A 23,676-nucleotide genomic window follows, 5' to 3' on the forward strand; every position below is an offset into this window, starting at 1 on the left:
ATCACTGCCAATGTTTCTGCAGTCTGTGTAATGCATCATTATCATCATCATAATCATCATCATCATCAGCCTGGTTACGCCCACTTCAGGGCAAAGGCCTCTCCCATACTTCTCCAACTACTCCGGTCATGTACTAATTGTGGCCATGTTGAACCTGCAAACTTTTTAATCTCATCCGCCAACCTAACTTTCTGCCGCCCCCTGCTACGCTTCCCTTCCCTTGGAATCCAGTCCGTAACCATTAATGACTATCGGTTATCTTCCCTCCTCATTACATGTCCTGCCCAAGCCCATTTCATTTTCTTGATTTCAACAAAGATGTCATAAACTCGTGTTTGTTCCCTCATCCAATCTGCTGTTTTCTTATCCCTTAACGTTACACCCATCATTCTCCTTTCCATAGTTCGTTGTGTCGTCCTCAATTTAAGTAGAACCCTATTCGTAAGCCTCCAGGTTTCTGCCCCGTAGGTGAGTACTGGTAAGACACAGCTGTTATACAGTTTTTTCTTGAGGGATAATGGCAACCTGCTGTTCATGATCTGAGAATGCCTGCCAAACGCACCCCAGCCCATTCTTATTCTTCTGATTATTTCATTCTCATGATCCGGATCCGCGGTCACTACCTGCCCCAAGTAGATGTATTCCCTTACCACTTGCAGTGCCTCGCTACCTATTGTAAACTGCTGTTCTCTTCTGAGACTATTAAACATTACTTTAGTTTCCTGCACATAAATTTTTATACCCACCCTTCTGCTTTGCCTTTCCAGGTCGGTGAGCATGCATTGCAATTGGTCCCCTGAGTTACTAATCAAGGCAATATCATCAGCGAATCGCAAGTTACTAAGGTATTCTCCATTAATTCTTATCTCCAATTCTTCCCAATCCAGGTCTCTGAATACCTCTTGTAAACACACTGTGAATAGCATTGGAGAGATCGTATCTCCCTGCCTGACGCCTTTCTTTATTGAGACTTTGTTGATTTCTTTATGGAGGACTATGGTGGCTGTGGAACCGCTATAGATATCTTCCAGTATCTTTACATATGGCTCATCTACACCCTGATTCCGTAGTGCCTTCATGACTGCTGAGGTTTCGACTGAATCAAACGCTTTCTCGTAATCAGTGAAAGCTATATATAAGGGTTGGTTATATTCCGCACATTTCTCTATCACCTGATTGACAGTGTGAATATGGTCTATTGTTGAGTAGCCTTTATGGGATCCTGCCTGGTCCTTTGGTTGACAGAAGTCTAAGGTATTCCTGATTCTATTTGCGATTACAGTCGCCGACCGTTAATTCGGACTTCACGGGGACTGCGGAAATGTCCGAATAAACACGTGTCCGAAAAAGCGGATTATTAAGAAAAAAAAAATGAGATCCTTTATTTCCACGCACTTATTCGGGCTCGGCAGTAGGCTTCAAGAAATCGTGAGTGCGCCGTTGCACGCTGTTCCGTTTACGCGCAATCAGATAAGCCTGAATCTCGGAGAGGGTCGTACGGTCACTATAGGCGGCTGAAAGCACAGTCACTGCTTGTGCACGCTCCACCTGCGAGGGCAGCGTAGCACATGGTGCGTCATCTTCCGACTCGGAGTCATCGTCCGGCGGTGCAGCAGAAACCTGACGAATGATCTCGCCGTCGTTGAGTTCTGCGCATGTCAGTACAGCAGTGTCAGCACCTGTGAAGCTGTCAAATGAGACGGTGTCCGGAATCGCAATGCAACCACTGCGCAGGTTTCGGCAGAACATTTTCCGCGTCAGTAGGGAGCACATTGGAAGGCGACAAATCTTAGGCCTCCCGGCACCCGCTTGCCGGCATTCCCCAGCGCAGTCTGCGCGGGCACTGTCGGCGCCATTAGACACCTGATGCGATGTTTCCGTACGCCGAGTTAGATCACCGAAACCTCGACACAGCACACAAAGCAAACACCACCGTGCCGACGCCAGTCGCACAAACGAACAATGCGGCCTGCTCGCAGCGTCGCGCGTGAAAGAAGCAAATCAGCTGCTGGATTGTCTTGACATGGCTTACTAAGCTGAAAACGGAACTGCTGTACAGCCACTCTATCGAACCAGGCAGAAACGATGATGATGAGCGGGGATTTCCAGTAGCGCCACTTCGTGGGACAGCAAGGAGGCTCCGTTCAAAACAAAAATGGCGTTCAGCAAGTCGAACTATGCGCCGGTCAGAGTCGGTGCATGATGCCCTCGATCGAGTTGGCTCAAGGAGTATCCGAAAAATCAGACGAGAGGTTGCAAGGTGTCCGAACTTTCAGCAGTTGTTATACATTATGGTCTATGGGGAGAATGGCGGTGCCGCGAAGCTGACCGAATAATCGGGCATGTCCGAATTTTTGGGGTCCGGAAAATCTGTCGGCGACTGTACCTTAGTAAATACTTTGTAGGCAACAGACAGTAAGCTGATGGGTCTATAGTCTTTCAAGTTTTTGTCATCCCCTTTCTTATGGATTAGGATTATGTTAGCATTCTTCCAGGGTTCCGGTACGCTCGAGGTCATGAGGCATTGCGTATACAGGGTGGCCAGTTTCTCTAGAACAATCTGCCCACCATCCTTCAACAAATCTGCTGTAACCTGAGCCTCCCCAGCTGCCTTCTCACTTTGCATAGCTCCCAAGGCATTCTTTACTTCTGGCGTTACTTGTGGGATTTCAAATTCTTCTAGACTATTCTCTCTTCCATTATCGTCGTGGGTACCACTGGTACTGTATAAATCTCTATAGAACTCCTCAGCCACTTGAACTATCTCATCCTTATTAGTAATGATATTGCCGGCTTTGTCTCTTAACGCATACATCTGATTCTTGCCTATTCCTAGGTTCTTCACTGCTTTTAGGCTTCCTCCGTTCCTGAGAGCATGTTCAGTTCTATCCATATTATACTTCCTTATGTCAGCTGTCTTACGCTTGTTGATTAACTTGAAAAGCTCTTCCAGTTCTATTCTAGCTGTAGGATTAGAGGCTTTCATACATTGGCGTTTCTTGATCAGATCTTTCGTCTTCTGTGGTAGCTTACTCGTATCCTGTCTAATGGAGTTACCACCGACTTCTATTGCAGACTCCTTAATAATGCCCATAAGATTGTCATTTATTGTTTCAACACTAACGTCCTCTTCCTGAGTTAAAGCCGAATACCTGTTCTGTAGCTTGATCCAGAATTCCTGTATTTTCCCTCGTACCGCTAACTCATCTAACGGCTTCTTATGTACCAGTTTCTTCCGTTCCCTCCTCAAGGCTAGGCTAATTCGAGTTCTTACCATCCTATGGTCACTGTAGCACACCTTGCCAAGCACGTCCACATCTTGTATGATGCCAGGGTTAGCGCAGTGTATAAGGCCTATTTCATTTTTAGTCTTGCCATTCGGGCTCCTCCACGTCCACTTTCGGCTATCCCGCTTGCGGAAGAAGGTATTCATTATCCGCATATTGTCTAATGTACTGTGATTTAAATTTATTTATTTATTTTGAATACTGTTAGCCCTTTTTGGGCTTGTACAGGGTGGGAGGATTGACTCATTTTGTCAACCCATCAAGCAATGAAACAAAATAAATACATCACAAGAAGTACATTTCCAGCTTCCGTTCAAGTGATTGTGCAGTCATTGTGCCATCAAAAATCTGTACATCAAGGGCATTCCAGTCTTCAGTTGTCTTAACAAGGGGAGAATAATTAAAAACATCAATTCTGGCATGATAAGGCATAAAAACATGAGGGTGATTCACACGGGGAGAGACTCTGCCAGGACGTAACAACTAGCACGACTGATCGAAGTTAAATTTATTAGTAGAGAGCTGGTACAAAAACTTCAGTCGTGCGATTTTTCTGCGTGTTGCCAGTGCCCATAAATTTTCCCTAGCGAGCGAGGTGGTTATGGACTGTGTTTTGTGATATGCTGAAAATATAAACCGTACTGCGAGTCTCTGAATCCGTTCAAGTTGGTTAATCTGATATTGCTGGTGAGGATCCCATATAGCACTAGCATAACCCAAAGAAGGGCTTACAATGGCTGTATACGCCTGTATACAATGGCTGTATACGCCTGTATAACTGGAGGCGTTGCATGCGCCAATTTTCTTTTCAAGAATTCAAGTTTTTGCTTATCCACATATGTTATTTACATCCACATATGTTAAATCCACATATGCTATTTACATGATCCTTCCTATTGACGTTATTTGAGATGGTGACACCAATTTATGCAACATCAACTGGTCTGAACTTATGTTTCCACGGTAGTTATGTGTTATATGATTTTGGGTGTAACGTTAAGGGATAACAAAAGAGCAGATTGGGTGAGGGTACAAACGTGAGTTAATGACATCTTAGTTGAAATCAAGAAAAAGAAATGAGCATGGGCATGACATGTAATGAGGGGGGAAGATAACCGATGGTCATTAATGGTTACGGACTGGATTCCAAGGGAAGGGAAGCGTAGCAGGGGGCGGCAGAAAGTTAGGTGGGCGGATGAGATTAAGAAGTTTGCAGGGACAACATGGCCACAATTAGCACATGACCGGGGTAGTTGGAGAAGTATGGGAGAGGCCTTTGCCCTGCAGTGGGCGTAACCAGGCTGATGATGATGATTTTGGGATATGAAAGTATGAGACTTGCGGCACATGCATTACATGATACATGGCTGTATGTTTCTGTCCTATGTGACGCCGTTATTGTTGGTAGCAAATGCAAGCACTGACAGAAGTCTCCCTAGCCTTCATGTGTGAAGCAGAGTGTGGTGTCTCCTAGTTTAGTGTGTGTCCACCTTGGTGGCTTAGTAGTTGTGGTGCTTTTTGCGTGCGCCACAACGAGGATGGCATTTACTGGACCACGGAAAGGCCGTGACCACGAGGTGGAGACAGTATTGGCAGACTTTGTTCGGACACATAGAGCAGCTGCCCATGATTCAGATTTGGTAAATGCCGTTTTCATTTTGTGCATTTGTTCGACCTACATTTGAGGTAAGTTCCTTTTTTTTTTTTTCTGGCTTCGGATTCTTGGGGGTCGGCTTAGAATTGGGGCCAGCCTAGATTCGAGTAAATGCGGTGTGTACTGGTGCTTAGGGTGTGCATTAAGCAAGCCAAGGTGGTCAAAATTAACCCGTAGCTCTCCACTGCGCTGTCTGTAATAGCCTCTGTGTTGCTTGTGGGTGTTGAACACTATCACTTTGTTCATAAGTTGATTGATTGCCGTCTGTTAATCAGTCATCTGACCAATCAATCAGTTAATCAGTAATTTGATCAATAAGTTTTTCAGTTTGATTAATTGGTTAATTTGTCATTGATGAATCAGTCAGCTAATTAGTTATTTGATCAATCAGTCAATCCCTATTTGAACAATCAGTATCTTAGTTAAGAGTGTGTGTGCTCCCTCATTGCCTCAGTGCTTTGCCGTGAAGGCATGCTGGGCTTCTTCTGGCTTTCCTCCTAAGATCCCAGTAGGAATTTTAATATGTGCGTTGCACAAATTATGACCGGCCACTTCTTGCTTCTCCTGCAGGATCCAATGAACTTTGGGGCTGTTCTTCGATCGTCTTGCTATTTTGGTGTCCAGAAGATTTTCATGCCTAGCAAGGACAGGTAAGTCTTTTTTCGTTTTTGTATAGCATTTGTTTGTTGAACCGTAATTTCTCGCTGCAGCACTGCGGATTGGCACTGTTGAAAAAGCTGCTGCCATCCAAAAGAAATATGCCTGACAAAGCTAGTGCTGGTACAGTACTTACAGTAGGAATAAACCCAGTAAATGAACTGGAAGGTTGGTTTCCCATTTGGCATTTACTACTGTGACTGTGATGCCAGTGGGATCAGTTAACCAATAATTGCTTAGCATGGTCAGTTGTGGCACTCGCTCATACCTCAAGTACTGGTTGCCCAGTCACATTCTGTGATTGACAAAATCCTGAATAGCGCAGCAGTGCGGCAGCATATATTTTTGGTGGTGGCAGCATCCGACAACACTTGAAAGCAGTTATGTAACTAGGCTAAGGGAGCCACACTCAACATGGCTCCAGGTCTGCATTGAAATTGCACATTGCAGTCACTTTCATGTGCTTTATGCATGCTGGGAATTTCGATGGGATCTACTAGGCGCTAGCTGAATGTTGATCAATAAAAGAACGCTCTCCCTCACGACTTTCGAAAATTGTTGGGAACAAAAATGAAAGCGCAGTTAAACCACATCATAACATAGTTCGTAAAATCCACAATTAACATCACTGTATAGAAATTTCGTTGCATTGTGTTCGATCTTTCATGCAAGTGAATACAGTTGCCCATAGATTTTTCTTACACAGAAGGGGCCGCAAAATTTTCCAAATTATCATGAAATCAAAAAAGGTAAACTTGAATGAGAAATAGTAATCTTGTTGAATTTAAGAGTCTCTGACGAAAGGTATGGTTTTCATGCCGTGTTGACGGTACCTTCACATCTGGGGTGCAAAGTGAAGCCAGCCGCATTTTCGTATCTACTCAGCCCCCGTGGCTGATACTGTTTCTCGTAGTGGGATGGTGCTATCATGAAAAGGGCTGGCAGTGGTGAGCAAATGCGTTGTCTGGCTCTTGTTTCAATGTGTCTCCGAAACTCGAGATTACGCAACGTGCACTACTAAACGCACGAGGACAGCGCGCATGATGCCGTGCCATCTTGGCACGCCTGCTCTTTGCACGTGCGGCTGGTCGCCCCTAAAGTAGGGTGTGCGCGCCGTGTATGTGCTTGGCCACGCTGACAGCCATGTGCGGGCACCGTCACGCTAGAAAAGGAGACGTGTGCCAACCTACGTCTTCTCCCCTTGTCTCGCACACTTGATCGTGTTACCGGGAGTTCGCTCCCCTTCTTCTGCTTTGCACGGGACTGGAAGATGGGCAATCGTCGAGCCGCCGTTCTCTTCGGCTCCCCATCGCATGCTTTCACTTGTACTCGAAGCATACAGCACGAAGGGCGCAATAGGATCTTATTGCACGTTACACGGACCATGGTTACGCGGCGCATGATTTGAGAGGCGCATGCATAAGCAGCCGCTTGCAATTCAACCATCTAACCGTGTGTGTCCGTGCAAGTTTCAATTTATTGCTTAGGTACTCCTACACGGTGGCAGTGAAATTTCATTAAATTGAAATCTGGTATAAACACACCTCATTATGTTGAGGTTCTATGGACAAGCAATCATTAAAAGTTATTACACAGTTCCTTATATGAAGAATTTCGTTCTATTGAAGTTTGTTATATTGAGGTTTAACTTTAAAACGGAATTAACGACCGTGTACCAATGTAAAAGGCACTTGCATTGGTCCTCTTGCTTCTCGTATGCGTGAGAATGCCTCTAGAATTCACAAATTCACTGGTAGTGAAAAGAAGCAACGACCCGACATAATGTATTCCACAAAACATTGCTTGTGTCTGTCCTTTCTCACACTTCGCAGTTGCCGTCTGTCGCCAACAGTGAGCAAGGCCAGTTCGGGAGCGCTGGAACTGATGGACTTATATGTCCTGCAAACGCCGGAGCAATTCGTGACGGTGAGAGAGTGGGGGTTGTCATCAAGAAATGACTAAAAGATAGCTTTATGGAGGCACACACATGCCTGTTACTGAGTACAACCTTGCCTTACTGGTTTTCTGAAATGTTTCCTGGCTGTGGCTGTAGACTCGCAAACAAACTAGCCCCCGTATGAGGTTATTTATTCATTTATTGCCTGCATTTCGCCTAAGCACATGGGTTGCTACAAGATTCGGACGGTACCAAGTGTGACAGCTCAGTGCATTGAAGTGGCACATACAGTAAAACCTTGATAATTCGATCTTAGTTTGGAAAACTTGGAAAAAATGTTTCACACGTGTACCTGTGTGCATGGCCTTCTGGAATCAGGCTAGTGCGCAATGCCAGATCTCCAAGACCAGGGTGCGTTCTGGTTAACTTCTGCAAGCTGCTACTAGGTGGCACTAGTTACTGGCCTGCCGATGGGGGTATCACTATCGTCATCGTATCACAGCATATATCCAGTGCTGCATATCGTATCACAGCATATATCCGTCATATATATATCGTCATCGTATCACAGCATATATCCAGCATTGTACGTGCTGCTGGTCGTTGTTTACCTTCACCATGCTTTGGGACCCGCCGCAGTGGCTTAGTGGCTGTGGTGTTGAGCTGCTAAGCACGAGGTTCAGGGAGGAAGTCCCGGCCGCGGTGGCGGCATTTTGATGTGGGCGAAATGCAAAAACGCCTGTGTCCCATACATTGGGGGTACGTTAAAGCTCCCCTGGTGATCAAAATATAATCTATGGTGCCCCACTATGGCGTGCCTCATATGAAATCGTGGTTTTGGCACATAAAACCCCAGAATTAATTCACGCTTTGAGGCACACAAAGAGGGCATCACTGCACTAAGTTTGACTTGATATAAAATGCGTAGTGTGGGTTTTTGTTCAAGACAGTTGTGGAGAGCTTCAAGGTGACTGGAATCTTGGAACATATTGGATGGCATAGAGGACAGTGAGCTTTGGGAGGGCACCGATGAGGCGAGCTTGTCAAACGACGAGGGCAGCAGAAGCCACAAGGATGATTAATTAATTAAAAGTGTTAATAGTTGGCTGCCAGTGGTTGCATTATTCTGCATAGCATTTGGTGTGCAATTTGAGTCTACAGTGAGTGGTCATAGGCTGGCTTCATGTAAGGACCACACCCTTTGAGAAATCTTGAAAAAAGAAGTGTGGGCCTTTACACATTTAAATATATTAGCCCAGAACAGTGATAGTGAAACTAATTTCACTCGTCTATGATTTTTGTAGATAAAGTGACGGTGCTTCTTTACCGAAGTGGTTTTGTTTTTGTCATGCTTATGAATCGCAGGGGGGAATACAGTCAACGACCGATTTTTCGGACCCTCTAGGGAACGTAAAAACGTCCGAAAATTCAGGCTGTCCGAAAGAATGAATGCATGCAAAAAAACGCACTTTTTTTCTTTTTTTCTCGGATCTAGAGGTAAAGGGCGAAGTACCAGGCTTCCGAAACCCTGCCGAAGCATCAGTGAAGTGGCTATAAAAAGAGGCATTCAAAAACTCTGTATGCAGCCAGCTGCCGGTTTATTATGTACATGTGCATCGTTGGGCAGCCGGTGTTATTGCTGCAGTGGCTTGAAGAACTTGTTGATCGTTGTTTGGACGGCATTCCGGTTGCATGCGATCATATTCACCTCGATCTGAGCAAGGGTCATGTCAGCACTGTACACCGATGAAAGAGCCAACAGTGCTCGCGTCAACTAGGCGCTTGTAGGCGGCGCAGGCATTGGCTCCTCATTTTCAACATCAGAGTCTTCTGAATCCCCCACAACCTGACGGACGATTTCCTCGTCAGTCAGTTCTGCGCCGGTACTAACCGACGGTACTGCTTTCCGCACTTCGATGCCATCGGCGAGGACAACGAAGACGGAGTGGGGGCCATCAAAGGCAAGCGAAATCCTCAGGTTGCGAACAGTGGAGTTCGCTGACGAGCATCGAAGCACCTAGGCCTAGCGTCGCAGAGCACACTTGACACAGCAGCACAACCACACACCACGGTAGCCAAAATGTGGCTTGCGCAAACAAACGAGATGGCACCACTCCGGAAACTCCGCCAGAGGCGGAAGTGCGGCGATGAACATAGCCAGCGTGGCCAGACCAAATCGGTGTGTGACGGCTAGATTCTGCTAGTTGGGGTTCAAAGTGGTGATATGCTTCGGCTGCAAGTCGATTTCCTTCGCAAGGGCGCTGCGCGAGGAGCCAGAGGATCTTCCGTCGCGTCAAAAAGTCAGGAAAATTGGACGGCGGGGGGTTCGAGCGTCCGAAACTTCAGATGTCCTTATACATTGATTCTATGGGGCTCCTGGTGGTGTCGCGAAGACGTCCGAAATATCAGGCATGTCCGAAAATTTGGGCGTCCGAAAATTCAGTCGTTGACTGTAGGTGTTTAGAATCTTTTTAAAACTTTTTGACTAAATAGAAATTGTCACCCAGACAGAGTTTTCCATGCTAATTTCAAAAAGATAATTATTTTAAATTGACTGAGTTGCTCCAGATTGAATTAAAACTTAATCACCTGTTGTTTATCAGAACAGTTGTAAGAAGAGTATCAGCCAGAATGTTTTTAAAGACATATGACTGGATACTACAAAGTGTAAGCAACGCAACTGCAGGACTGCTTTTTGTTATATTGCAGGTATTATCAATTTTACAGCAATTTGAAGTTCAATCTCTATACCTGGCAATCATGTGGTCCAATTAGTAGCCAGATCTTAAAATTTACAAAAGCGAAATTAAAAATATCTGCTCCTAGCATTGTGTAGTACACACATGTAGCTGTATGTGGCTGCTAACATTATGGTTCTATGTGCCCTGAATACCGAGATAGCGCTTCGGCAAGTTTAAGAAACACCAAAAATGAGATTCTGAGAAAACTGGAAAAAGCAAAATGAGCTTACTTTTATAGCATAACACCACAAAATATTTGAATATATACAAGTGCTAGTATTGCATTAGTAGCCTCCAGGAATGTAGTCTGTTGGGCTAGTGTCACTACGGTGATGCCTTCTGAGCACCCGCTGCAAGTTTTCAGCAGACGCATGCTCAGCAGATGTAGCCAGCTCGTTTGTCCCGGCAGCAGTGTCGTCAACGTGATCTAGTAGTTCCAATTTTTGGTTGGTAGCAGGAGTTGACGCTAATGCTTGAAGCTTTCCTTGAGCTTCACTCTCAGTGTGCCGCAACAATTCCGGCTGCAGAATAGTAGCGTCGTGCTGAAGCGTCGATGAAACGCGGCTGTTGTCAGGAGTGCTTTGGGGGACTAGGCCTCGCACATCATCGGGATCTCCAGCGTCGCTCGACTGCGGGAGCGAGCTGTTATCAATGTCATCGGGAAGCGGTGTGGCGGAGCGTCGTTTCTCGAAGTTGTAAGCCGACTTCCTCTTCCTTATTTTGTAAATTTGTACTTTGCAGCGAACTTTGGAGTCACGGGTCGGTATCGCTGTCAGCGTGGGAAACTTCGGTAGCATGCATGGCATGTGCGCAGTAGCCATGGAGTGATGCAGACGATGCCAGTCTAGCCAATGACGTGGCTAGCTGAGGGTCACATGCCTTTTGTCGGCCAATTACAGCACACATTGGGTCTCCTTTTTGAGGCGGAATTTGTTCACTGCCATCGCGTGGATCAAGCCGGTGGGAGTCTGAAAATGAAGACAAGAGCTTGCTCTTTCAAACGATATACAAGTCGGCATGACTGAATGACTGCGGGGGCGGTCATGTGCCGTGGAAGAAGAGTTTTTTTACGGAAACTTTGGCTCATATTTGGCTGACACTGTTGTGAAAAATTTGTTACAGATAAAATATTGATTTAGATTGCACAAAATTTGGCAAAGTGGTAGAATTGAAAATTCCAAAAATACCGTTTTCAGAGTATTGATTTTTTCGCAATATTTTGGTCTCTAAAACCCGTGTACCCCCTCAAGATCATATTGTTCATGGCTGTAATATAATTCAGTACAGGCAAACCCAATTATAATGATGCTAGTTTTAACAATATAGTTGAACTTGACTATATTGAACCCATTTACATCGAATTATTCTATATATCGGAACATTTTCTGGACATCGTATATTTACATTGAGTATATATAGCAAAAATTACGCTTACATCGAACAAAAATAGCAGCGACTCCCGATATATCGAACGTCAAGCGGCGGAAAAGTGCCCCCAGAAGTTGGCTTTCCCTCGTCACGGCGGGCAAACCCGGCGGCGCGGCTCCATCCAGCCGCTCTCCCTACCGTGACCGCGCTGCCTCGGACGAGCCGTCGACACCCCCCTGCAAAAAATGATCCTGGCACGCCCACAGTGCTTGCTCAGACAGCCAATCAGAGGCTCTTGTGTCCTCGTCGTGCAAGATGGCGAAAGTGCGAGTTGTCTCACTGCTTTTCTGCTTCATTGTGTGTGTGCCTTGTGAGCCTTCTCCCTCAGTGTTGCCATCATAAAGCGGCACAATTCGCCTTTCGTCGTGAAGCTCGAAATTATAAATCGGGTCGAACGCGGTGAGAAGTCTGATGTCCCCGCAGCATTCAAGATTCCGAGGAGCACTCTCAGCACGATCTTGAAGAATAAGGGGGAGATTAGGGCTTCCGCATGCTCGGTGATCACTAAATTCTGATGAATGCGACGAAGCTGTTGCCGGTGTTGCCGAAGTTTGGAGCGAGCTGTCAAAATTTCTGGAAGCTGTTGATGAATCAACAGTGGACGAGTTTGCGAGCGCAAATGATGGTGTCGCGACCACGGGAGAGTCCGAAAACGAAGCCTACATTGCCGACATCGTACCGAGCACAACTGAAAGTGGGCACAATGAGGAAAGCAACGACGGTCCTTGGCCCACATCCTCCGAAGTGATTGGTGCGCTAGCACTACTTGGGTGCATCTGCGCGAATGCGGAAGGTTGCGGCCTCAGCTGCTCCGACTCTGTAGACAAAGGGGAGAAGTGCGTGCGTCGCAGGCAGCGAAATTGCCCAAGCAGAAGAAAATGCAGAACTATTTCGTGCGAAACTAAACTAGTTTCATCAATAAAGTGATTTTATAAATGGTATGTGCTTTTATGACATCCAATTATTTAGCAGGCTTATATCGAATGATGCTCTATATCAAACTGTTAAGCGTTTTTTTTGCGAGTTCGGCGTAGCCGGGTTCGACTGTATATTCAATATAACTGAGTAGCCAGTGCACTGTCAGTTTCTGTATTTGTTCTCTGGTAAACTAAGCTGCTTAATACAATGCTTCCTTGCCATTTTATCGGTTATAGCAATTAAATCTGGTCTACTGGGTGTGTAGGCCAAAAAGAGATATCCTTGGGGGGGGGGAGGAAGCGAGCTGTCATTTTTCCACACCCACCTTTGTTTTGGGCACCCCGCACTGCACGCCTTCATCGCATCGCATTGCTGCTCTTCTGCCCCTCTCCCATCTCGTTTTCACTCTCTCACCAGTGTCGGAGGGGTGGAATGGTAATGGTAGAGGGGCGATGGAAGGAGTGCCGTGTGGCACAAAAGGGGGTTGTGGCGGACTTTGCATTTTTTCTTTCTTTCTTTTCCTGTATTTCATGTTCCTTTTCTCATAGGTGCAGACACCCAGCAGCGAGATTTAATTGTTGTAGCCAATAACACAGCATGGGAACTTCGTAGTACAGTCAAACCTCGATATATTGAACACGGATATATCGAATTATTGCTTATATCGAACATGTTCTATATCACCTGGAAGATCGCGCGCATTTAATATTTTTTATTTCAGACAGGGTCAGACGTAAAGTGGATATATCGAACTCAGCCACCCCAGACCAGGTGCGCTCATTTGGCAGGCGATGGGCGTTCTCGACAGCTGCGCACTATAGCTGCTCACATCGATCACGCCGACGGTGCCATTTGAACGTAGCGGGGTACGCACGCACGTGGCGGCTTGGCTAGTTCAACAATGTCAATGACGCATTGCATTTGCCGCACTGACTACACGTCGGTGCGACGCTCCGCCTGCCGCGCCTCGTGAGGACTGGCGGTTTGCATCCACAATGATGCGTGACAGCGCGCACTCACTGGGCTCACTCATAGACGCTTTGGCAGACGCCACTTGATACTTTGTTATTGAGTGTTTCAAAAGGCTTTGATTAATGGATGTGAAGATCACAGCAAAAGTAGCGGCCAAACGAAGACTCTTCTGAGGTTGGTCCCGCAAGCACTGATGTTGCCCTGCTCCCAGCTTCAACTGAAGCCGTAGCTGCTTTGGCCCTTCTATGCTGCTACCGAGGCACCGGCCTATCGCATGTGGATCGTTTAGACTATGTTGAGGACTCCATGTTTAAGCACGCGGCTGCCAATAAGAAGCAGGCTGCACTGCTGCAGTACTTTCAGACAAATAAATAAATACTTTGTGTGAAGCTTCAGGTGAGTATTTACTGCACCACGATTTGGGCGTGATCGGGGATCGTTGTTCGGAGTGCGCGTTCGGTTGTGCCGCGTGCGATTGGCCTAGCCCACGCCCACTTAGCGTGGCTGACAAAGTCGGTGCGGTATAGGCCAACGCCTCGTATAGTTAGAGGAGGCGTTGCGTAGGCTAATTGCATGCGGTAGAATTGACAGCGCGCTCCCGGCTGACGAAGTTGGCGTGGCCTAGGCAACCGAACCCGCACTGAACAATCCCCGATTGCGCCCTTGGTTCATTGATTGATTTGCAGAAGTTCTTGACGCGTTTTTTTTACATGATTTTCTATATAGAATTCTGGCTATATCTAACTTTTTCGCGATCACTGCGCTTTTCTATATACCGAGGTTCGACTGTAGTTGGTTTGTTTTGCCACGGAACACACACAAAAGTTGATAGTGCTGCAGCTGTTGATTGTTACCTTCGAGTATTGTTAAAACCGGTAAGGCTACAGGATGGCTAGACTGTACTACTTTCTGTCTAAATGAGATGTTTGAATGTTTGTCCCCTCTGCATTTTTTCTTGCAACCTGGTCATAACAATTATTGGTCGCATCTATGGGATTTTCTTGGCACTTGAATATTGTCATAAGTGGGTATGACTGCGTAGCAAAGCAGAGTGTGCGATCAAGCTTATTTGCAAATGTAACAGTGTCAAGCTGCAGTTTTTGAAGTACCTGACAGGGCTGTTTAGAAGGAAAGTGATTAAATAGCTTTTGAACCTCTGCTAGTGGAAAAATTCTGTTTGATATTGATAGGTTAAGACTGCCTGAGCAACAATATGCCACAAGAACTAAAGAAAAATTGCAAGAAGTTTACAAACAGAAATGTGTACAGTACTTGGTTTTCAGTTATGTGTGCTTTCCTGCATTGTTCAGGCATTTTTTGGCCACAATGAAAACATTTCTGTATATGTAAGTGATAGGACTTCTATGCTAAAAATATTGTTTCTCCCAATATTATGGTGTTCGAGGTATAGAAGTGTCATATTTAGGCTGTGCTTTTGTGTGACAATGGTTATTTACGCAGGAGCTGAAGGCGAAGGGCTGGTGGATTGTGGGGACGTCAAGCTTTAACGACTCGACAAGACATGCGTCAGGCACTGAAAGTCGCAAGCTCACTTGGGACCTACCGCCACCTGACAAGCCTGTGCTGTTGATTGTGGGTGAGTGGCTGCCAGGGTGGCACGGGAGAGCAAAACCATTTTAGCTGTATGAGTGAACTGTCTTCCTACAATACCCAAAAAGCCACGCTTACCCTGAGAGGAGGATTAGTGAGCAAGGAAAGACGTAAAAGTGAGTGACAGTGCATTTGAAGTTCCCACTGTGACACACGGATTTAACTTTTTATGCTAAAGATGGACCACATTGCATTCTAGAGGAGCCAGAGAGTGGACTTTGCAGGTTTCAAGAACATTTATGGGGCCACAACTGCCCAAATACATGAAAATAGTTCCAAACTCGTCATGACGCACCGACGTATCAACATTGTTAGCTTGTGCAGAAGTAAAAGTAATGGGCAGTCACATGTTTGCTGCACTGCACGAGGTATGCACTCTGATTCCCTTGGTCGTGGAGATCATCGTTGAGCAGCGTTGCCTTATTTGCGGAACCAGTGAAGGGCACAAGTGGGTTTTGTCAACTAAAATATTGACTACCCCCATTTGCCCTCTAATCCACACCGCTGCCTTCCTGTTTGTTCCATTGCTCATAGAGCGGGTCTTTTGTTGACGTAAGAGGACAAGATAGAGTGGGTCTGATCCTGAAATGTGCTGTGCAAAAGATAAATGGTGGTCTATAGAGTTTCAGAATAGGTACAGTGGAACCTTGGTTATACAACTTTCTCAGGACTGCGCTAGAACATTGTGTCATCCGGGTGACGTGTAATCTGGCCAACAAAAATTTTGTCTACTATAATGCACAGTTTCGCATGAGAGTTGCGAGGAGCTTCAGTTCAAGCTATGGGCTAATACTCTGCCGGACTCTGAAACCAAAATCACCTATCGTATTTACTCGTATATGATCGCACATTTTTGTAAAAAAAATTGATGCAAATTCAGGGGTGCGATCATTACGCGGGTAAAATTTCCCGCGAAAAGAAACTTTTTTCATCCCGCGTTTGCTGCGGGATGACAGCAGGTCGACAAATAGGCGGCTGCCGCTGTATGTAGTGCGGGACACCAAAACAAAAATGGCGGCCAGCAGAGCAAGCTGAACGTGCCGAACGTGATTTTTTTTTTCTCCTGAGTGCATTACGTGCATTGAAACAGTTTCTTCCGTATAAGTAATGAATAATATCATTAATATTGGCAAGTTTGCGGCAATAACATACCCATGTCCACTTTGAGGGGACAGGAACAGATGGGCGCGCTTAGCTGCCAGTGACATAGAAACACATGGCCGGCATGCTGCGGAAACTGCGACATCTGTCTTCATTACTATCCTAATAGGCACGTTTCCGCCAAGGGTGGGCGAATATCTTAGGTGTGTTACAAGCGTCGGCGTATGAATAGTGTCAGGGTGTCTACCAACCGGGAAAACCTGGAATATTCAGGGAATTTGTATGGTCTGGAAACACTCCGGGAAAACTCGGGGAATATGTGTTTCTATCAGGGAAAATTAGCTGTAATTTTATTGAAAGGGAACGAAAGTCGTGTTAATGCTGGCTCCAGTAACAGACGAATCGCAACGAACTGTCGTTGACTCGTGTCATCGGCACAAGGTATTACCAGAGTAGTTAGCGACTGATTTTCCAGGCGCCCGATTTTTCGGACATGCCTGATAATTCTCACGGCTTCGCGGCACCACCATGTGCTCCATAGAGTCAATGTATATTGCCCTGACTGCAGGTCTGAAATGGCATTAATCAAAGCCACCACCGCCGCCATTCGATTATCTCACCGCCTCAAACCGGTGCTCTCGCACGCAGATTTACTGGCAGCGGTAGCCGCCACCACGCAACGTTAGGCCTAGCTGCTTCTACGTTCGCTAACTTCTTGCCGTGCGGTGCCATATCTTTAATTGAAAGAAGAATTCGCTGCTGTCAGCAATGGCACCGACTCCGCCTTTGTGATCCTCGCGATTGGCTTCGAAGCTCGCGAAGCACAGAACGTTGCTTAATGCTAGGGCGCTATAACGTAAAACTACTCCAAACTTTTCTATTCCAATTCTGCTATCAGCCCTCCACGATTGGTCAAAAACATTTTTCGACCACCCCCACTTCACCTGTCTGTCACGCGACGTCACGAAAACCGCGATACCTCCCCATCTGATATGATGTGTACACACTGATTATGCATGATTTGACAGAAAAAAGAAAAACAGTTATTTCTCATTCGACCCCTTTTCGCCATTAGCCCTCGGCTATTGGTAAAAAGTTTTCGGGCTGCACCCACTTCACCTGCCTGTCACGCGACGTCACAAAACTGCAAGAACTCACTGCGTCAAAGTGACGTGTATGCGATAAAGATGCATTAATATGCCGAACAAAACTGAATTTTCTTCGGAATAGCCGCAGGCTGCCCCGTTCCGAAAGGAATAAAAGATGGCTGCCGCCGATCGCTCAGACGCTGGCTACTCGCACCTGCAGGAGAGCATGGGTGTATTTGCGTATAATAAAGCTTCTTGCGTGGCCGTGTAACGTTTTCAAGCACTTTCGGCGCATTTACCCCCTCATTCTGCCAACTCTTCTTTGCTGAGGGTCCGTTTTAGCGTCATTCTTGAGCTTCCGTTGCATGCCGCCGCGATTTTCGACCAGCCACCGCAAGCTAAGCAAGGGAAAGCCGACCAATCGTAGACGCCGGCACAACCCTCTTCATCCGGTTATCGACTTTCAGTGCAGTGGCTCGGCCCCATCGAATCCCTCTCCACTTGAGCGTTCTCCTCACTTCTTGTCAGCCAATTAGATATGACAAGCTGCTCAGTGTAGGCAATGTTATTCGTTTTTCAAGCAAACAAAAGTGACCTCCTATGAACGAGGAGAGCATTTGATTGGTCTGTTCAAACAACCCTGCGGGTGACCACCCGGTGCTTGCGTTGGTGGTTATGCAAATTTGATGTCAGGAGATTGGAATAGAAACATATTGGAATAGTTTTACGTTATAGGGCCCCTAGTCTCTGACAGTTTCACCTCAATACAGAAATGTTACGCGGTGAAACATAAGCGTGCGAAGGGGTAATTGTCATGGGACACAGTGTGTATTCCTTAATTATACACGCGTGCACCCCCGTCTCCTGCCATAGTACGAGCACCGATATGCCTAATAAGTGTACTTGCAGCCCTTGAGAGCTTTTTCAGACATGCGTCTGGCAATTTGAGCCCTCAGCTCTTTCGTTACCGTGAGAAAATGGTAGTTTTTTATAGGTCTCGGAAAAAAATATTTACCATTACAAATAATATTCCAGCACACTTTACAGCATAGCATGTTGTGCATAATGAAATTCTCTTTCCAGAAACATATGTTGCCAACCAAAAAAAATTTCAGGTAAAATTCTAGAAAGCACCATTTTGGCGGCCAGTTGATAAAAAACAATAAAAACGATATCGGCTAAAACATTAATATCAAAGAAAATTCAGAATATACATTTCAAAGTTAAATAATCCAGGAATAGTGTCTGAAAAAAATTAATGCTCAGTACACCGCCGTTCTTCGGATACAAAGTAGAAACTAAGACCAGTTCATCCCTCATGCCATGCGGAGAAGCAGTTTGGGATTTTGTGGAGCATAGGTGCATTCCGCACTTTTCCAACAAAATGTCTGGTATTTGTTCATCTTTGTGGTCAATGTAACACATTCTGCAGTTCCGTTTTTTCGGCATCTTCTCAGGATGGTCCGATGAGAAGTCCAAGGAATGTACTTCAGCAATTCGTCTAGAGTCATGCACCTCTTCCAGGACCAATCGCTCTCAGCGTAGCTGGGCGACTACAAGATTATGCATCCAAGCATATCTGTTTGCATTTTTGCAGATTGTCTTGATCACTTCCCCAGAGATGAAGAGCAGAAAGAAATCCCACGCCGTTGCAAACTGCCTTGCGCTGATCCGCAGTGCTGGGCCAACATGTGCTACGGGTGGCCTTCTTGGCGTGAACGGAAGTTTCTTTGCTGCCGATGGCAGCACATCATAACCAAGCGAGGTGTACACCCTGAAGATAATTAGGAGAGCTCTCCGGTTGTGCAAGAAGATCGGCAGATAAGTGCGCACAAGGAAGGCGACCGCTCAAGGCCGTAACGGAAACTCGCCGGTGAGCAGTTGCGGATGTCCCATGCTGACTCAAAACATCATCACCATCAGAGCTTTCATCTGCTTTGCTTTCATCTTCGAAATCATAAATCGACTGCTCATTACTAAATTGAAGTGAGGGCACAGCATAGTTTCGAGCACGATGCTTTTCTCGCGACGCAGCCGCGCGGGACGACACCATGGGAGCCGCTTTCAATAGCTGCACAGTGACACCGGCTGTGCCCCTTGCCTGGATTTTACGAGAGAAGCAAAACCGATACTCTTGGAAACCGGTTGAAAATGTCAGGTCTACATGCTAGACATGCGGCGGACCTTCAGAAATACACTTTGTTGCAATAAAATGACTCGGACTCCAAACCAAAGCTGACTAGTGAACAGCTGGCATCATTTTAGGATAATTATTACCGCTCAGCACTGTCGGACGGCGAAGCCGGCGATATAATTTAATTCTTGGCTTACTGGGAGTCATTTGATTACAGAATTTTGATGCTAGTGCAGTGTAATCGTGAAAGACATGATTTTTTTCTCAAGCATGGCAGAAGGTGACGGCCACACCTCTTTTCACTACAAGACACGCGCATTCGTTCGCAAAAAGGTCCATCGAAGATAGCAACATCACCGGAGCGAAAAAATTTTAACTGATTCTAACAGTTCAGTGCCTCTACTAACTACTGGATGGCCTTAAGTGGATATGAAACGGCTCTAACATGTCGAGATCGGCGATCTAAAGTATAGATCACCACTGATCAATTTTAATATGCACGGTAACAAAAATGTTAGGGGCAGTTAAAAACATGCATTCGTTTTTTTTCGGACTGCCCGATTTTTCAGATTTTTCGCAGCCCCTAGGGAGTCAGAAAAATCGGACGTTGACTGTACAACTGACCAAGAGGATGCTTCAAATGATCTATGGCGCGAACGCGTGGCGGAATGAGGATGAGAACAGACGCGACCGATGCACTAAAGAATTGACAAGAAGGGAAGCGTGCCGCCGCTTTGAATGAGCTTGAGCTCAAGAAAACAGTGTTGGCTGACGCTCAGATGCAGGTGTCCCTCATCCAAACCAAAATACACTCTTTAAAGCAGTGATACCCAACACTGAGATATTGTGTATGGGCTGAGTATGTCAGGACAGCTGTGGTTGACTTTCCAGCTGTTGAGAGACAATCTTAGTTGTGACAAAGTTCACGCATCATACCGATGAGCTTGCTATCAGTTGATAGAAATAGCTCATTTTCGAAAATATTTACTTCTGTATGCATCTCCTTTCCTCATTTTTGAAAATGTTCTACTCGATTCGGAATGGGTTTTCCCATTATTTCCGCTGTGCATTTTGCTATCACCTTCTTTCTATTTTCTTCTTGAATACAATAGATATTGATGAAGAAATTGCGGTCACTGACCAAGTCAAGGTGAAAATAACACAGAGACGTTTCGGGATATATATATATATATATATATATATATATATATATTACTCTTTACTATTCAAAGCGGATTAAATCAGTTTTTTTGTTTCAACATGCTTACAAGAGAGTGACAGCATCGGGCAACATGGTGTCAGCCCGTCTTGACATAAAACAATGTTCTGGCTCATTCAGGGAATATTGCGAAGGTGCTCAGGGAAAACCTGGAAAACTCAAGGAATTTAGAAATGTCAACTTGGTAGGCACCCTGAGGGTACACTTCTAACGTATCAGTGTAAACGTGGCTACTATCGTTGCTGCTCGCGATTTGTTGCGTGCCCACGAGTGAAGATGAGAAGAATCGGAAGGTGCCTTTTTTGTTGTTGACCACAACCATTATAAAGCCTACACATAATAAAGGCAAGTTTGGTTGTACAGTCAACGACTGAATTTTCGGACGCCCAAATTTTCGAACGTGCCCGATATTTCAGACGTCTTCGCGGCACCGCCATGAGCCCCATAGAATCAATGTATAAGGACATCTGAAGTTTCAGACGCTCGAACCCCCGCCCTCCAATTTTCCGGACTTTTTTGACGCGACAGAAGGTCATTTGGCTCCTCGCGCAGCGCCCTTACGAAGGAAATCGACTTGCAGCCGAAGCATATCACCACTTTGAACCACAACTAGCCGAATCTAGCCGTCACACACCGATTTGGTCTGGCCACGCTGGCTATGTTCATCGCCGCACTTCCGCCTCCGGTGGAGTTTCCGGAGCGGCGCCATTTCGTTTGTTTGTGCCGGCCATGTTTCGGCTAGCGTGGTGTGTGGTTGTGCTGTTGTGTCAAGTGTGCTCTGCGACGCTAGGCCTAGGTGCTTTGGCGCTCGTCAGCGAACTCCACTGTGCGCAACTTGAGGATTTCGCTTGCCTTCGATGGCCCCCACTCCGTCTTCGTCGTCCTCATCAATGGCATCGAAGCGCGGAAAGCAGTACCGTCGGTTAACGATGGAGAAGAAAGCTGCCGTTATTAAGCAAGTCGTGAGCGGCCGATCGCAGGCTGGCGTGAGCAAGGAGTTCGGCGCCCATGGACGACGTGATCAACGACCTCCGCTCTGCTGGGGTTTCCATACCCACGGAAATAACTTTTGAACAGTTTGTTGATGCCGACAACCTGCTCGACTTCTGCACAGAACTGACTAAGGAGGAAATAGTCCGTCAGGTTGTGGGGGATTCAGAAGACTCCGATTTGAAAATGAGGAGCCAATGCCTGCGCCGCCTACAAGCGCCGAGTTGACGCGAGCACTGTTGGCTCTTTCATCGGTGTACAGTGCTGACATGACCCTTGCTCAGATCGAGGTGAATATGATCGCATGCAACCGGAATGCCGTCCAAACAACGATCAACAAGTTCTTCAAGCCACTGCAGCAATAACACCGGCTGCCCAACGATGCACATGTACATAATAAATCGGCAGTCGGCTGCATAGAGAGTTTTTGAATGCCTCTTTTTATAGCCACTTCAGTGATGCTTCGGCAGGGTTTCGGAAGCCTGGTACTTTGCCCTTTACCTCTAGATCCGATAAAAAAAGAGAAAAAAAGTGCGTTTTTTTGCATGCATTCATTTTTTCGGACTGCCTGAATTTTCGGACGTTTTTACGTTCCCTAGAGGGTCCGAAAAATCGGACTGTACCTCTTTTTGTCATGGAAGTGCGGAAAGTGATGAAAGTAATGAAATGGGGCATCTACTTTGGAATGTTTGGTGCGTGCAGACCGCTTGGCTTGTCTTGAAGAGTCGTTCGCGTACCATTCGACAGATGGTAAGTGCGATCATTATTAGCTAGACTTGGCACACGACATATCGGTGCGGCAAGTTCGGGGTGCGATCATTACACAGGAAATTAAATAAATAGAATTTTGACGACAGAATTCAGGGGTGCGATCATTATGCCACTAAATACGGTAATATGTAAATATAAAAAGAATACGGTTAAATGTCGATATAATGAACTACAGTCGAATCTCATTAATTCGAACACTCTTAATTCAAACCGACGCTGTGGTCCCGTCAAGGTTATCTGTATTCCAGTGGGCGAAAACAGCCGGTAATTCAAACGTGCAGGCATTTTCGACAGTTAATTCGAACACACCACGCTCCGACAATGTTATCAGCAGTGCGCCAAATCACGTGACAGCGCTTCCGACCAGCATTGCTCTTTTACCCCGCCATAGAGGAAAAACTCAGAAAAGACCCCTCAACGCTGTGCACGAAGAAAAAAAATAACCATAGCAGAAATTTCACCCGCTCTCAAATGGCAAGGCTGCCGTTTCTGCATCGTGCCAGAATGCCTCAGCCACACTAAGCCGCAAAATGCACGCTGCGGGGGAGGGATCGGTCCTAGGTCGATTTGTCGCGGTTTGTTGCGGCGCCAGGTGAGCCACGAGCAGAGGAGAGTGGCCCTTACAGTGACGTACGCGTGGGAAACTGGTGTCATGCAGACCTGCCTGACCGCTCTAGTCTCACTCGCATCTGGTTCAGCTAGGCCACTTGTTTTGTGCTATTGCACGTCAGCTCTCGCTCACGCTTGTTTTGGTTGGCTTGGTTTGGTCTTGTTCATGCTTGCTTTTTTACAATGGTGAGTCTAAACCGAGACGACTGGATGAAAAGGTTGTTGGAGACAGTGCACCACATCCGATTCTGTACGACAAGACAGACCCTGAATACAAGGATGCGAAGGTGACACCCAGTACCTCGTTCCCCTGTGTAGCAAGCATGTGATGCCCCCTCAGGCATAATGTTCATTCACCGCCAGGCTCGGTGGCCTGCCAAGCTGGGCAGGCAACCATTGGTCACCGCACCGCAATAAACGCCGACTAGCACGGCTGCTCGACGGTCAGTCATCATTCAGCACCACCACGCTGTGGAGCGTCCGTCTATCGGAGGGTGCCTCAGCCCTCCCTTGTTCACGAATCCGGGTGGATCGTGACACTGGCGACGAGTACCCACGGATCGTCCCACGCCACCGCAAGCGGCGAAACACAGTCCCCC

General features: G+C 46.4%; 1 protein-coding gene across 1 annotated transcript in view; it reads left to right on the forward strand.

Moving 5' to 3' along the window:
* The window catches only part of LOC126525083 (rRNA methyltransferase 1, mitochondrial-like), a 63,408-nt gene that overhangs the window by 24,477 nt on the left and 15,255 nt on the right, over positions 1-23,676 (forward strand). The window contains exons 6-8 of the mRNA XM_050173145.3: positions 5,512-5,591; positions 7,431-7,524; positions 15,016-15,151. Of these exons, the coding sequence (XP_050029102.2) occupies positions 5,512-5,591; positions 7,431-7,524; positions 15,016-15,151 (310 nt within the window). The remainder of the gene's footprint in view (positions 1-5,511; positions 5,592-7,430; positions 7,525-15,015; positions 15,152-23,676) is intronic.

The sequence above is a fragment of the Dermacentor andersoni genome, chromosome 3, assembly GCF_023375885.2.
Source record: "Dermacentor andersoni chromosome 3, qqDerAnde1_hic_scaffold, whole genome shotgun sequence".
Classification (NCBI taxonomy): domain Eukaryota; kingdom Metazoa; phylum Arthropoda; class Arachnida; order Ixodida; family Ixodidae; genus Dermacentor; species Dermacentor andersoni.